Source organism: Cephus cinctus, unplaced genomic scaffold (assembly GCF_000341935.2).
Source record: "Cephus cinctus unplaced genomic scaffold, Ccin1 Ccin1_scaffold1343, whole genome shotgun sequence".
NCBI lineage: Eukaryota > Metazoa > Arthropoda > Insecta > Hymenoptera > Cephidae > Cephus > Cephus cinctus.
Genome location: NW_014333756.1, coordinates 776113 through 788438, shown reverse-complemented (window position 1 = coordinate 788438; position 12326 = coordinate 776113). Strand labels below are relative to the sequence as shown.

Below are 12326 nucleotides of genomic sequence, written 5' to 3'. Positions count from 1 at the left end.
TACTCGGCGTAAAGCATAAGCGTAATGACATAAATGTTTAAGTGGAATTCCCGCTGGGTGAGCGCATCCACAGCGTCAGCACCGAATGCATTATGAATGTAAACTCGCCATTAGTCATGTTAATAAAGCAATTATTTTCATTGATAGTCCGTAATAACATAAATTAACCCCGCGTACGAGATAATTGGATCCTTATAAATATTTTAAAAAATTCGAGAGCAACAGGCATTAATATTAACGCTATGTTAATTTCTATGTTAATCAAGACCCGAACGGCTCGTTTCTTGATAATGGACCAGCGCCTCAATTTTCGGACCTTTGTGAATTCGTTCTTTCGACTGTGTTGGATTGCATCTTTTTTTTTTCTCTTTTATAGAATCGTCTGGTCCCTTTGTCTTTTTACGAGACGAATAGAGCGAAGCAAAAATTTGTTGTAATTTGCGTTATGGTTTTTAGTAGGCTAAGAATATTATATAGTGTTCTATTGTTGGGGGGCGACTATTCGAGGCGAAGATAAAGATGCTGATAGATTCGTTAACACCTTTCGCTTCTTTTGTGATAATGAGCGATCCTCGTGTCTGGCCTATGCCCGAGGCGATCGATAACTTTGTAATTATCAGTTCATTCGTCTCGCAGTGCGGCAACATAAATCATCTTTATTATTATAGGGGTCTGGATGGGTTGAGGACAACGCTGTGATTGGTCTCATTAGCTATGTCTGTTAATGAAAAATGTTGGAAATCGTATAAGAAATTCGGTCCTGAAACGATAAGAATTTTCGGAAAGATGATTATCAAATGGTACTTTTTGTATTTTTATATTCTGAATACACAAAAAGTTATTAAAATTTTTTGGTTTAAATATACATTTAATTATGATTGATAACCTAATAAACTGACATCATAATCGTGTCAAGTAATTAACTTTTATTTGAAAGGTGACATTTTTTTTGAGAAAACTATTCATCTTACTCGGTCGGTAATAGGTAGAAATATATACCGACGCACGGGATAAATGGGGGAAAATGTATTTACACTGTCGATTGCAGATAAAATAGCTCAGTGCATAGCATTTGATACCATACTGCTAGCCTAGTATAGATTGTGAACAATTTACCTCAGGTTAACGAAGTAATAGCTAGTTCCACTCACAGATGGCAGCACTTTCGATCATACTTTATCCACTACGTTACCACCGGAGTCAAATGATAGTTAACCCTTGGCTGGATCCATGGGGTCAATTTGACCCAGCTATTTTTCAATCGCGATTCTCGAACATTCAGGATTTCAAAATCAGACTCAGAAATCAAATTCAAAATCAGAAAAAAACTCGATCTACAGAAGGTTTTATCTTAAAAAATATGTATTAAGATATAACCAAAAAAATTTCAAGCCAAAATATTAAAAACAGTTGATTTTATAACTAAATTTTCTTTAGGGTCTTCAATGGCCCCACTCGTCAGCTATGTCATCACAGACAAAGGATCCAGCTAAGGGTTAAGATACATCAAATGTATACCTATAGTTTAGTAATGTATAGGTATACAGTACATATATTTCACCTCTCAATTCGACTCCGTTGAAAAACTATCCAGTATTTGAGGCTCGTTTGACATCTAACACAGGGAAATTTATCTTCACCAACCATTGTTCAAGAAATCATATGTTGATAAGCATGAATTTGATGGCTTTGCTAACCTGCAGTTGGTAAAGAGTAACAACAATGTAAAGCAATGTCGATAAACATATCTAGCTGTTGGCAGAAATACGTATCGTGTTTTACAGCAGATAACAGGCGATGATCGTATAATATATATATTTTTTCAAATTACCATAATTTTCACGTATAATCAGCAATTTGGTTCACAGCCAGAACGAAGTAAAGAGTGTATTCGATCAAGTTCGTAACCCTCCATTCTATGGATAAACTTTAAAATTAACATATAATAAGATGCTACATGTTATTAATAGTCTCGTACTTGTAGCCGAAGACGTAATTGAACCATGCTTGATAAGAAAAATCATACATCTTTCTTATCTCTTACTTCGCTCTCTACGTAGTCCCAGCTTCAGTCTTTAATGCGAATCGCCAATAAGTGCTGAATGGCCGACGTGAATTTTATTATTTCGCGAGTTGGCAATAGCACAAGAGTTCGTGCGTTCAGTCGCGTTCGCGTTTCTTTATCAATCGTATATTTTCTCGAATATATTTGAGAAATTTTGTCAAATGTGTTTACTCGGGACGAAGTTGATCAGTGAATACGTCGTATTGTAACAGGATCAATGTAACGAAATCGCTGATATATTTTGGTGTATAAAAATATATCGTTAAAAATAATTGTATATTACATAGTTGGTACATGAAAAAAAAAAATATATTTAGTAAATTATCAGCAGCAACTATTTACTCGTATTTCGTCGATTCTCTCAGTCAATTTACAAGTCTACTTTTTTTTTTCTTTAACGTCATCATTTAATCCTTCCCACGATTCGTCATTTAGATTAAACTGAATCGTTAAATATGAATTTCGCTTTCGCATCTGTACCGAATGTTTAATTTATGAAGTCAAACTTATTTATATCTGGTATCCTGAAGTAATCAGTCAAGAACAGAGGCAGAATTTCTTTACCTTTGCTTTCCGCCTGTCCACGTGAAGAGACTGTGCTTCGCGTCAAGCTCCGATATACAAAGAATTCGAATATATCCGCACAGTGATAAAACTGCGAACAAAAATTATTAATACTAATCGATATCAATGCTGATTATAAGTGGAGTCTTAATACCTCAAGATAAAAATTTATCTCTTGGACGTTGGACCATTGTTCATGTAATATACGCCTGTAGAAATTTATATCTGCTCGAACAAGAGCAATAACTGCAATCTGATAAGCACAGTATTATTCTCATTATCGCAATATTTTTTTGCACCTAATTCTTCATAACCACTTAACCGCGAATCACGTCTCCCAGACGTTCAGCTTTCTGCGATCCACAATTGTTTTAAACCGTCGGGACACGTGGGTGGTCCACTCTGATTTTTCGTTCAAAAATTCGTAATCGCGGGACAGTTGGGACCCGCGTGATTTTCGATTAAATGCTACGTTCGGTGGTTAATGACAGTGCGAAGCAGCCTATTTAATATCAGTCGTTAGTGCAACATCGGCAGAAGTATGAAATCGGATGAAAAAATGACTCCGAATATCAAACGGGTTTCCGGAGAATCCGGAAAGACCATGAAAAATAAAAAAGGCGAACGCACCTTTTACGACCCTATGGCTGTCACCTGGGTCGAGAGATACAGTGATCAAATGGAAAAGATTTGGACGCGTATGCCGAACTTTGTTGGATCAGCTATAGCAACGTGTGCTGTATTTTTATTGGGTGCCACCATGCGCGGTATGCATTTATCTTTTTTATTTTTTCAACAATAACAATATACACGACGTAATGGAATTATGACCTAAATCCTAAACTATTGAATTGCAGGTAGCAAGATCATTGTAATTATATATAATATACATTTTTCGTTTTTCGAGATTATTTTATTCATTGAAATAAATAAAACTTTGAGATTCACAAAGAGCGGGAAATTTGAATTTTTTTTTGTTCAACATTCATGACACTGCAATCACTTCTTTTTCTCGATATCTATTTACGGCGTAAACGGTATCGCTGAGTCGCACAATTTTTCTAGATGATGCGTGCAATTTTTTGCGAAAAAAAAACACGTATTAGTTTCTTACGTGTTTGGATTGCTGAGCATTTTCAGGTTTGGGATATCTGCAGAATCTTATGATTATTTTATGGAAGACATTCGGGTGGCAAATTGCTCTGCGAATGGTCGTTATCGTTAGCTTAGAATGAAGGTATTGGAAATAAAGGATAAATATCGATATATATACATATATATAGTATATGAAACACTTTGATGGAGAACTTTGTCAAGTTTACCCACCCTAGAATGCTCAGTAATGCGACGTCAACGTTGAAACTCCACAAAGTCAAGGAAAGCAATACGTAAACAAGTTGACTTGTTAAGTAATATCTTGAAAAACAAATTCGCGTGTATCGAGCAGTGTCATTGAAAATTTCATGATCGATTCCGAGCAGTGACGTAGGATTGAAAGAAATGCGAACAATAGCTATCTAAAGTAAACAGCATGAATCGTGACTATCTATTGAGTTGAGACAATTAATCATTTAAATTTTATAATTAAGATTGACGATTAAACAGTTTGTTGAAATGATACTAATAAATCATACGTCATCGTTTATCATTGGGTTATCATTAATTTCTATGTATTAAAAATATTTATGTTAAACAGGCGAATGGCTTCTCGTCGTCGTACATTTTGCCAAACATCTTGGATACAGTACCGAAAACGACACTGCGTCAAACAACAGTTCTACCACTGTTAACTGGGCTGAACTTTCCCTCAAAAGTTTTTACCTTGAAAATCTCTCGTGGTACTGCATAGTAGCCTGTACCGTCGCATATTGCATGTATTTCGGAATCGGAGGTTTTCTTCACGTAAGTAAAGACGAGTGTAACGTAAAATTGAATTTTTACGATAAAATTAGGTGAGTCAGGGGTTAGAATAAAATTGTTGCAATGTTTTTTATCGAATAAATCGATTTCAAGGGATAAACTTTATGTTTTCTATCGCTTATTGTTTCGCACCATTAAACGACTCATGGCGCGCACAAACGCTAACGCAATAAATTACGGTCTATTGGTTTTCGGCAATGTGGAAACTCTGACAAAAAGTAATGGCATTGTTAGCAATGTCCGGCGTCGCAATCGACTGCGTGCTCGCGACTACCGACACGCTTTTGTGGATACCGATACACGCGGTGCAGTGCTTCCCGAACAACTAGTTTTGAATTCAGTATGATTTTTTTTTTTTTTTTTTTTTTTTTTTTTTTCCGTGAGCAAAAGAGTTTACCGTAATGGAGAATATTTCGAGCCGGTATTGAATTTTTGAAACGATGCAGATTGAACTGCCAACACATGTGTTTCCTTTCAGTGGTACTTTTACGTTCATCAGCGCGATAAAGCGGACGAGTGGAAATGCCAGCCGAAAAAGTGGCTAACGCCTGAATTGGAAAGACATGAAATTATCGTGGGATCGTTCAGTCTACTGTTGGCCAATACGTTCACAGCCAGTTTGGCCTGCTATATGTCGAACGGTGGTCCCTGTAGCGTGTACTACAAATTCGACGAATATTCCTGGGCATATTTTGTCCTGCAGTGGCCCATAATATTCATCTACCTGGTGAGTGTTAACGTTAAGAAAAAAATTTATTTTAAAAAATTTCCCATATCTTTCACGCTTCTTTATCTCGAGGACTCTTGTCGTGGGGTAAGATGAAAACAAATATTTAGCCTAGGGGTTGATAAGGTACGAAAGTTTTCACTTTGTAACTACGTGCCAGCCTCTTAGCTGTTTGTCAATTCTACGTGCTGGGCTCTGAGCTGTTTGCCAGTTGATTTCCAATCGATTTTACCAGCTGCGTCCTATTTGAGATTGCAAGCCAATTCCTTGGAATCGTTTGTTGCTCTTAAAACCAGAGTGAAATAAAAATATCGCGTGTTACAGTTATCCGTTAGAAATACTTTTGGTATGCAAGTAGATGTCATCTCCCTTGAGATTCTTCTGGCTAAATGGCTGCGAGTCACTTTCGATCTCGGGAGATATACGAGAGGACATTTGAAGAATGATGAAAGAGAAAAAAGAAAAGAGGATTGTATTCGTTTACGCGAGAATAAAAAAAACGGATGCTGATCTTCTTGCCCGTCTGAACGTATCAATCTCTACGTCCGTCGAGTCTTTTGCTCTACTGAAAAATCAATGTTTATTTAGCGGGCTTGTCTCGAAGTAACAAAAATGGAGAATAAAAGCTCGTAGGTGGTTCACGTGCCGGTATATAATTGGCTACTGAGAAAAACGTTTGGCAAAGTAGAAAAACAATTTAATCGATTTGGCTTAATTCTGCGATTAAGCTTTAAGAACAACGTATATACCTATAATGTATATGTATACCCTTCAATACGTATTAAATAATTAAAGCAATGTTTTGTTTGGTTTTTGAATCAATCGTCACATACTTAATTTACGTATAGTGCAGTTGAATGAACTTAATCGAACGAGGTTTATTTATTTATCTGTTATCATGGGTTTCATACGATACTGCGGGTTTTTCGTTGAATACCAATTTTTTCATGATTGATAAAAATCATTTTTTAACATATAGATTTTTTTTGGCAAATTTTTATATCAGTGTAGTAAAAACGAAATTTTATCTCTATATATACATATATATCCGCATATAGAAATTGTCTTACAGCACTTTATGCTTCTACCTACACCTTATCTTTATTCCGATATCAACGTCTTCATTCTGATATATATGTATACCCAGAACGTAAAAATACAGTATTACATCCTCCGGAAGGATTTTCTTTCGCTTTTTAATAAAATTCAACCGGAATCGAATCGATTTTCACTCGGGTATTTGTGATCCTTTGAAAATTCTTCGCCATTCCTCGCTTTCCACTCGAACCGATAGTGTCCTTCCTTTCAGCGAATTCTTTAAAGAAGCAACTCCTCCAGGTACCGAATGGTGACGCTATTCCCATCTGAAACGCTCAGGCAACTTCATGTACTTCGGCCGCGTCTCTGTTGAGATTTCGCGAGTTACGTGATCCGCGTGTTGAGTTCTGCCAACAAATAATAGGGGGTTGAAGAGACGGAGCGGGGAGCGGCGAGCTCTTTGGAAATAGCAAGAATCGTATTTGTTGTAATTGAAGTAACGATGCGCGCGTGAAATGGTGGTTCTTTGATACTGGACCCGGGATGCTGCGAATTTATTCGTGCTGCTGGGATAAAATTTTTATAGGAAACATGAGATTTAATCGTTACAACGTGAAATGCTGTTACGTCGCCAATATTAGTATTACACTGTTTTAACCATTTCGTTTGATTGGTATCGCAGGATATTACGCAACTGTATAATAATTGACAACGATAAAAATTTCCATCGAATGGATTCTAATTCCCGAAAGTAATATTCCAATTATTTGAAACCGTATCGGTGACGGGATGGGATTGCTTCAATCGAATTCCAATTTGGTCGAATAGGAGCTTACAAAAATTTGCCAAATATGTGGTGGCGCCTTTCGCAGTGACTTCGTATGTGCGAATTCTTATAGCGAATTTACGCAGCACCCCGAAATGCTCCCGTACACGTTATCGACAATTAAACATATCGAATTCAGACATAGTTTTTCGACAATTTCTAAATAAAAATAATTGCAACTAAGAGCAAAGGTAAATTTGGCTAATTTGCTTATGGTAATTAGTAAGGGGTTTTTCATATTTATTTTGCAAATTCGAGGTATCCTTGAAGTTTGAAGCAAAATAATGACATTTAATAATGTATTTGCATTTTTATTATATTTCGAAGGATATGTGATTCTTTTTTTTTTATAGAATTTCGAGGGCTAATTAAATTAGTGATTCGTGTAAGCTATCGAAAATTCGTAAAACTGACGTATACTCAATTTAATTGTAGGTTTTAATATGATTTTATAGGGGGCAAAACTCATGTGAAATTTAATTTAATTATTCATGGCTGCTATGTTCATTAACAACATAATCGTAAAGCCTTCGCAACCGAGTAAAGTCTATTTGTCATAAGAGGAGTAAGATACACTACGTAAAAAAATATAATCACGTGTTTTTCGATTTAACGTAAAACCTTGTGTAGATTATAAAAAAGATTGTTAATTTTCAAAACAAATATTTCATCGCCCACTATATCCCATCGTGATCTCCTTTTACGTAATTGGATGCACGTAGTGCATATACAAGGAGCAAGTACACAGACGAGTACTTACGTCGTACCAGAGAGTCACTGGGAATTTCAAAGGGGTAGAATTACTACGGTAGATTCAAGAAAGGGAAATGGTTTTCCTCGAGTCTCGGACCTCGTGGTTCCCGTTCTTCCGTTGCACACATTCAAGCACCATATATGTCTACTAAATGACACGTACGAGCCATGTAATTCAATCGTGTAACTCCTTCGTCAGATTCTCCACTGGCTTGTGGGTTAAAATTGTGGCGAGTGTCGTGGGAGCTCCTACGCCACTGGTTTAGACTCAGAATCCCATGTTATTTTATGAAATTAAGATCTTAAGAAATAGAAATTAGGCACCCAATAATGAGCAATGTACCAGTCATGGACATCCTTATGGGCGAACAACGTGTACGAGAGAGACAAGAATATGATTTCTTACAGAGTGTCCACGCCCGAAGTCCTGCTACCTTACTAGTGTATTTCAGGATACTTTTATTTTTCACAGAATGATTTGTGCCTTGGTTCAGTATCGCCGTACTCTGAAAACAATGCAATACTTTCCAGCGACAGGAAGTGACGTCTCGATGGATCTGGCGGATTTCCATGTGTCGGATTGAAAAGATTTTTCTTGCCGTGTAACGAGAACGAGTGGGAATAAATTGGAATAAAGTATTTTTTATTTTGTTTCAGGATTACGCTACGTATTGGATTCATCGTCTCTACCATACACCTTGGTTCTATAAGAATTTTCATAAATTGCATCATACGTATAAGCACCCTACCGCCTTCTCCGTTACCGCCATTCATCCTGTTGAGATTTTACACATACAGATAATATTGTGTTTACCCTTATTCTTAATGCCCATTCATTGGGGTGAGTAAATATTTTTTCTTATCTTATAAATTTTCTTTCGTCTCTACTTATTTATCTGACAACTAATAGAAAATGCAAAAATTTGAAAAACTAAGCAATGCTTATTTCTATCTAGAAATAGAAAATTGTTGCGTTCTTGGTATTCGTTGGAATTATTTTGCATTATTAGGAAGACATGTTTATTTTAAATATTAATTATAAATAACTGACATAGGATAGTACAATCATAATCAGTAATATGGTTATCAGACACGGTCTTATCGTGCATGATATTATCTCGACTGATTGACGTGGATATATTATCCTTTGTAAATCGTCACATCCAGTAGAAATTAACGTTAGATTATAATTTACGACCAATGCCGAATTGAATTTCAATTTTCAGTCCAATAAAATTTAATATGTTTTGCTAGTATTAGAATAGCGCAGAATAGTTGCTGCTTTTATTAAAAGGGCTAAATGATATAAATGCATCGATAATCTCTAGGTTTCGTTTTCGTTTCAGTACCGTATTGCGTAATTGCCGTATACAATTATTATCACGGAATTATTGATCATTCTGGAATTAATTTCAAAGCTTACTGGTGGCAACCATGGCAGCCGGATGCAATTTTCCATGACAATCATCACCAGTATTTCCATGTGAATTTCGGATTTAATTGCTTCATCTGGGACAAGGTATTCGGATATTTTTTTCAGTTACTTTTTACATAAAAATTACATCACGCAGATTTAAAAAGGTTTTGCCAAAAATTTATATTAATGTTAAAATCAGCTGGACAGACTAGGGGTTTTGATGAAAAGTATATTCAAAGGTCTCCTGATAAGGTTAACGAATAAATTTCTCGAACATCGAAATTAACCAACCAATTAATGTAAATATATTCGATTCTTATCAATTGACTATATTGACATTACAATCAACAGATACACGGTACAATCAGACAGAAGGATTGCATCTATAGGGAGGACACTTTTTATGGAAAAGGAAAGAAAATAACAGAAGCCACCGAGGACGAGATCAAGGCTGATATCGAGGAACGAGAATCGGAAAATCCATTGGCTTATCGGGAAAACAACCTCGTATACAGTTTATCGAAAAACGATTCGAGCCTGAAGAAATTCAAATAATCAGATTAACGTTAAGATTCTCCAACAAGCGTTATAATGCAAGAAGAACAGGTAGTACGATTTTAATACAGCGGTGCTCGCCGACTCAAATGATTTGGACATACTGCCTATGAAGATAGGAAAAAAAAAATCGATGATTTTTAATATCGATCGATTGTTCACAGAGAAACGTTTTCTTTTTTAATTTTGTTACTTCAAATCAATTCTTTACTTTTTTTTTTTTAAGCAAAGATTGACCACCATTTATTAAAGTGATAATGCAACAACACATCTACGACTCGTGCGCTACAGTCGCGTTAAATATATCTCTGATTAGTTATTTCATATTTTTCTACAAGTCACCAATAACGAGGCTATTGATATTCCTATAAAAGCCTAGTACTTTCGTATTCTACATATATAAATATGAAAGTTGTGATAATAGCTTCTAATAATTATCGAGAATTGCATCAGTGTGTGGTTAATAAAAAAAAATTACGTAATCATAAAAAATTGGCATATCAGATTAGAAAGATACAATTTATTCGTCACAACTATCAAGTCGATGTCTCTATTATCTTGGAACGTCTGACAAGTTAATACTTATTTGTTGAGCAGGTGTGCCATCGTTAAAAAAAATTAATATCTACGTGGCTGATTATTTAATTGATTAGAATCCAATAAATGAGTATCACACGAACAGACACTGATATCAGGCATTATCGAGTACGATTTTTTTTTAAATCAAGACTGTATCCAATAAAATACTTAAAGGTTGCCATGAAAAACCAAAATTCCTTCTTCCCGTCGGGGTCAAAGGTCAAGCTTGCAATCTTTCGTTACCTAGGTCTCCGATAAACTAACAAAAGCCGGCTATGAGGATAGCACGGGGTCGGATGAAAGGGTGGCTGCTGCCACGGGGGTTGCTCGGGTGAACGTGGGGTTACGGCGTTACTATCCTGATAATGGAGTGGTGGTCAATGGGGCGATAGATCGCGCCACGGAGACGGCCCTGTAGCACATGAGAGCCAAGCCAGATCCCAAGGGAACACCCGGGCCCAGTTACCATTTCCCAGTTACCAGTTTCTTATTCTCTGTGTCGAAAACCCAGTTCCCAATCCAAGTCAGACCAGAAGACCTTCAATCGGCTGTCAGAGCTAAGGTTAGAAAAAAGATTCCGGCATCTCTTCCAAGGAAACTATATATATACGGTATTCCCAGCATAAGACCAAAAAATAACATCGAAATTTTTTTTTACTAATTTTACAAGAACACTAAATTTTTATTAGACATTTTACGTCAGTTCAAATTTTCTTCCCTTAATTTTACGTCAGTTCAATTTTCCTCCCTTAATTAAGCCCTTTGCTCTTTGGCAAACTGACTGCTTCCGTGTCGCCGCAACACCTTGATTAAGCGCAAGCCCCGAATCCAAATAAAACAGCAATACGCAAGTCTCACATGTTAACGACATCGATTAATCTTCCGGCGCAGCGTTATTTTACTGTTGGATCTTGATCGATGCACAGTGGCAGAGAAAACTGAGAGTAACCTAGCCAATCTATAATTATACCATGAAACACGTATTCTCTCGGTGAATAATCAAAAGTCAAATCAAATACGGCGTCGTGAAAATGAAACGAGAGAAATAAAGCAAGATGGCGCAGCTTCCGTTATCATAGCCTGGGGATGCTGTAATTGTATAAATTACATGAATTTTCGGAACGCTATAAGGACTTTCGGCAAGTCCCAACAATCACGTGCACCGATACTATAGTTTCTTGGATGCAATTAGATAGTACACAGATTTTACTTATATTTTTACTCTGAGTAAACTACTCTGTTACTTGCACCTGTAACATTACACAATCCATCCTCATATATATGGCCTCATATATATGGCCATCCTCATACATCAATATATGTACATATATACTCGTATGTATAAATCCAGATACGATAACGCTAATTACTCTTAATGCAGCGCCAATTTCAACATCCAAAACAATGAGTGCTTCCTCTTGTAACCAAGGGGTGTATCTTCTCCTCCCCTCCCGCCCTCCCACCGCCCCAATGACTATCTCAGTGGGAAGATGAGGGTGGCCTAATTACCTAGCGCTCCCTGGGACGCCTTCTTGTCCGCATGTAAACACCTTCATTACCACGAAACTGCTCCATAAAATATCTCGGTAGGATAGCTGGTGGGTATAGGTAATAGGCCAGTTTGCAATGCTGCACACCTTGTAACGTTTCGACTTGGCATGTAAAGCTGAAAACGTAATTCGGTCTGGAACAACGTAGAGGCGTAAAGTCTTGACTGCCTCCAACACGTAGGAAGGTACGTGCAGAGGCAATTGGTAAGAGAAAGAATGTTACCTGTAAAATAATTAGATTTTTATAACGAAAATAAAAAAAAAAGTTTGAAACTGTCTCGGTTTTCCATGAGAAATATGTTTTTCTTTTTAAAACTTTGAACGTATTTTGA

The 12326-nt window shown here is 36.5% G+C and overlaps 1 protein-coding gene across 1 annotated transcript; it reads left to right on the top strand.

Moving 5' to 3' along the window:
* Positions 1–2926: 2926 nt before the first annotated feature.
* On the top strand, positions 2927–10621 carry LOC107273060 (lathosterol oxidase). Its single transcript, XM_015750856.2, has 6 exons — positions 2927–3396; positions 4326–4531; positions 5028–5276; positions 8551–8734; positions 9240–9412; positions 9662–10621. Exons 1-6 carry the CDS (start codon positions 3171–3173, stop codon positions 9863–9865), a joined length of 1242 nt encoding a protein of 413 aa, XP_015606342.1. The 5' UTR covers positions 2927–3170; the 3' UTR covers positions 9866–10621.
* Positions 10622–12326: the final 1705 nt, after the last annotated feature.

What these genes read in the sequence shown, in the direction of transcription:
- LOC107273060 (XM_015750856.2), top strand. Translation starts at nt 3,171, where the DNA reads ATGAAATCGGATGAAAAAATGACTCCGAATATCAAACGGGTTTCCGGA. An exon ending in ATTGGGTGCCACCATGCGCG is followed by an intron (nt 3,397 to 4,325) that starts GTATGCATTTAT and finishes TATGTTAAACAG; the next exon opens with GCGAATGGCTTCTCGTCGTC. An exon ending in CTTAATGCCCATTCATTGGG is followed by an intron (nt 8,735 to 9,239) that starts GTGAGTAAATAT and finishes TTTTCGTTTCAG; the next exon opens with TACCGTATTGCGTAATTGCC.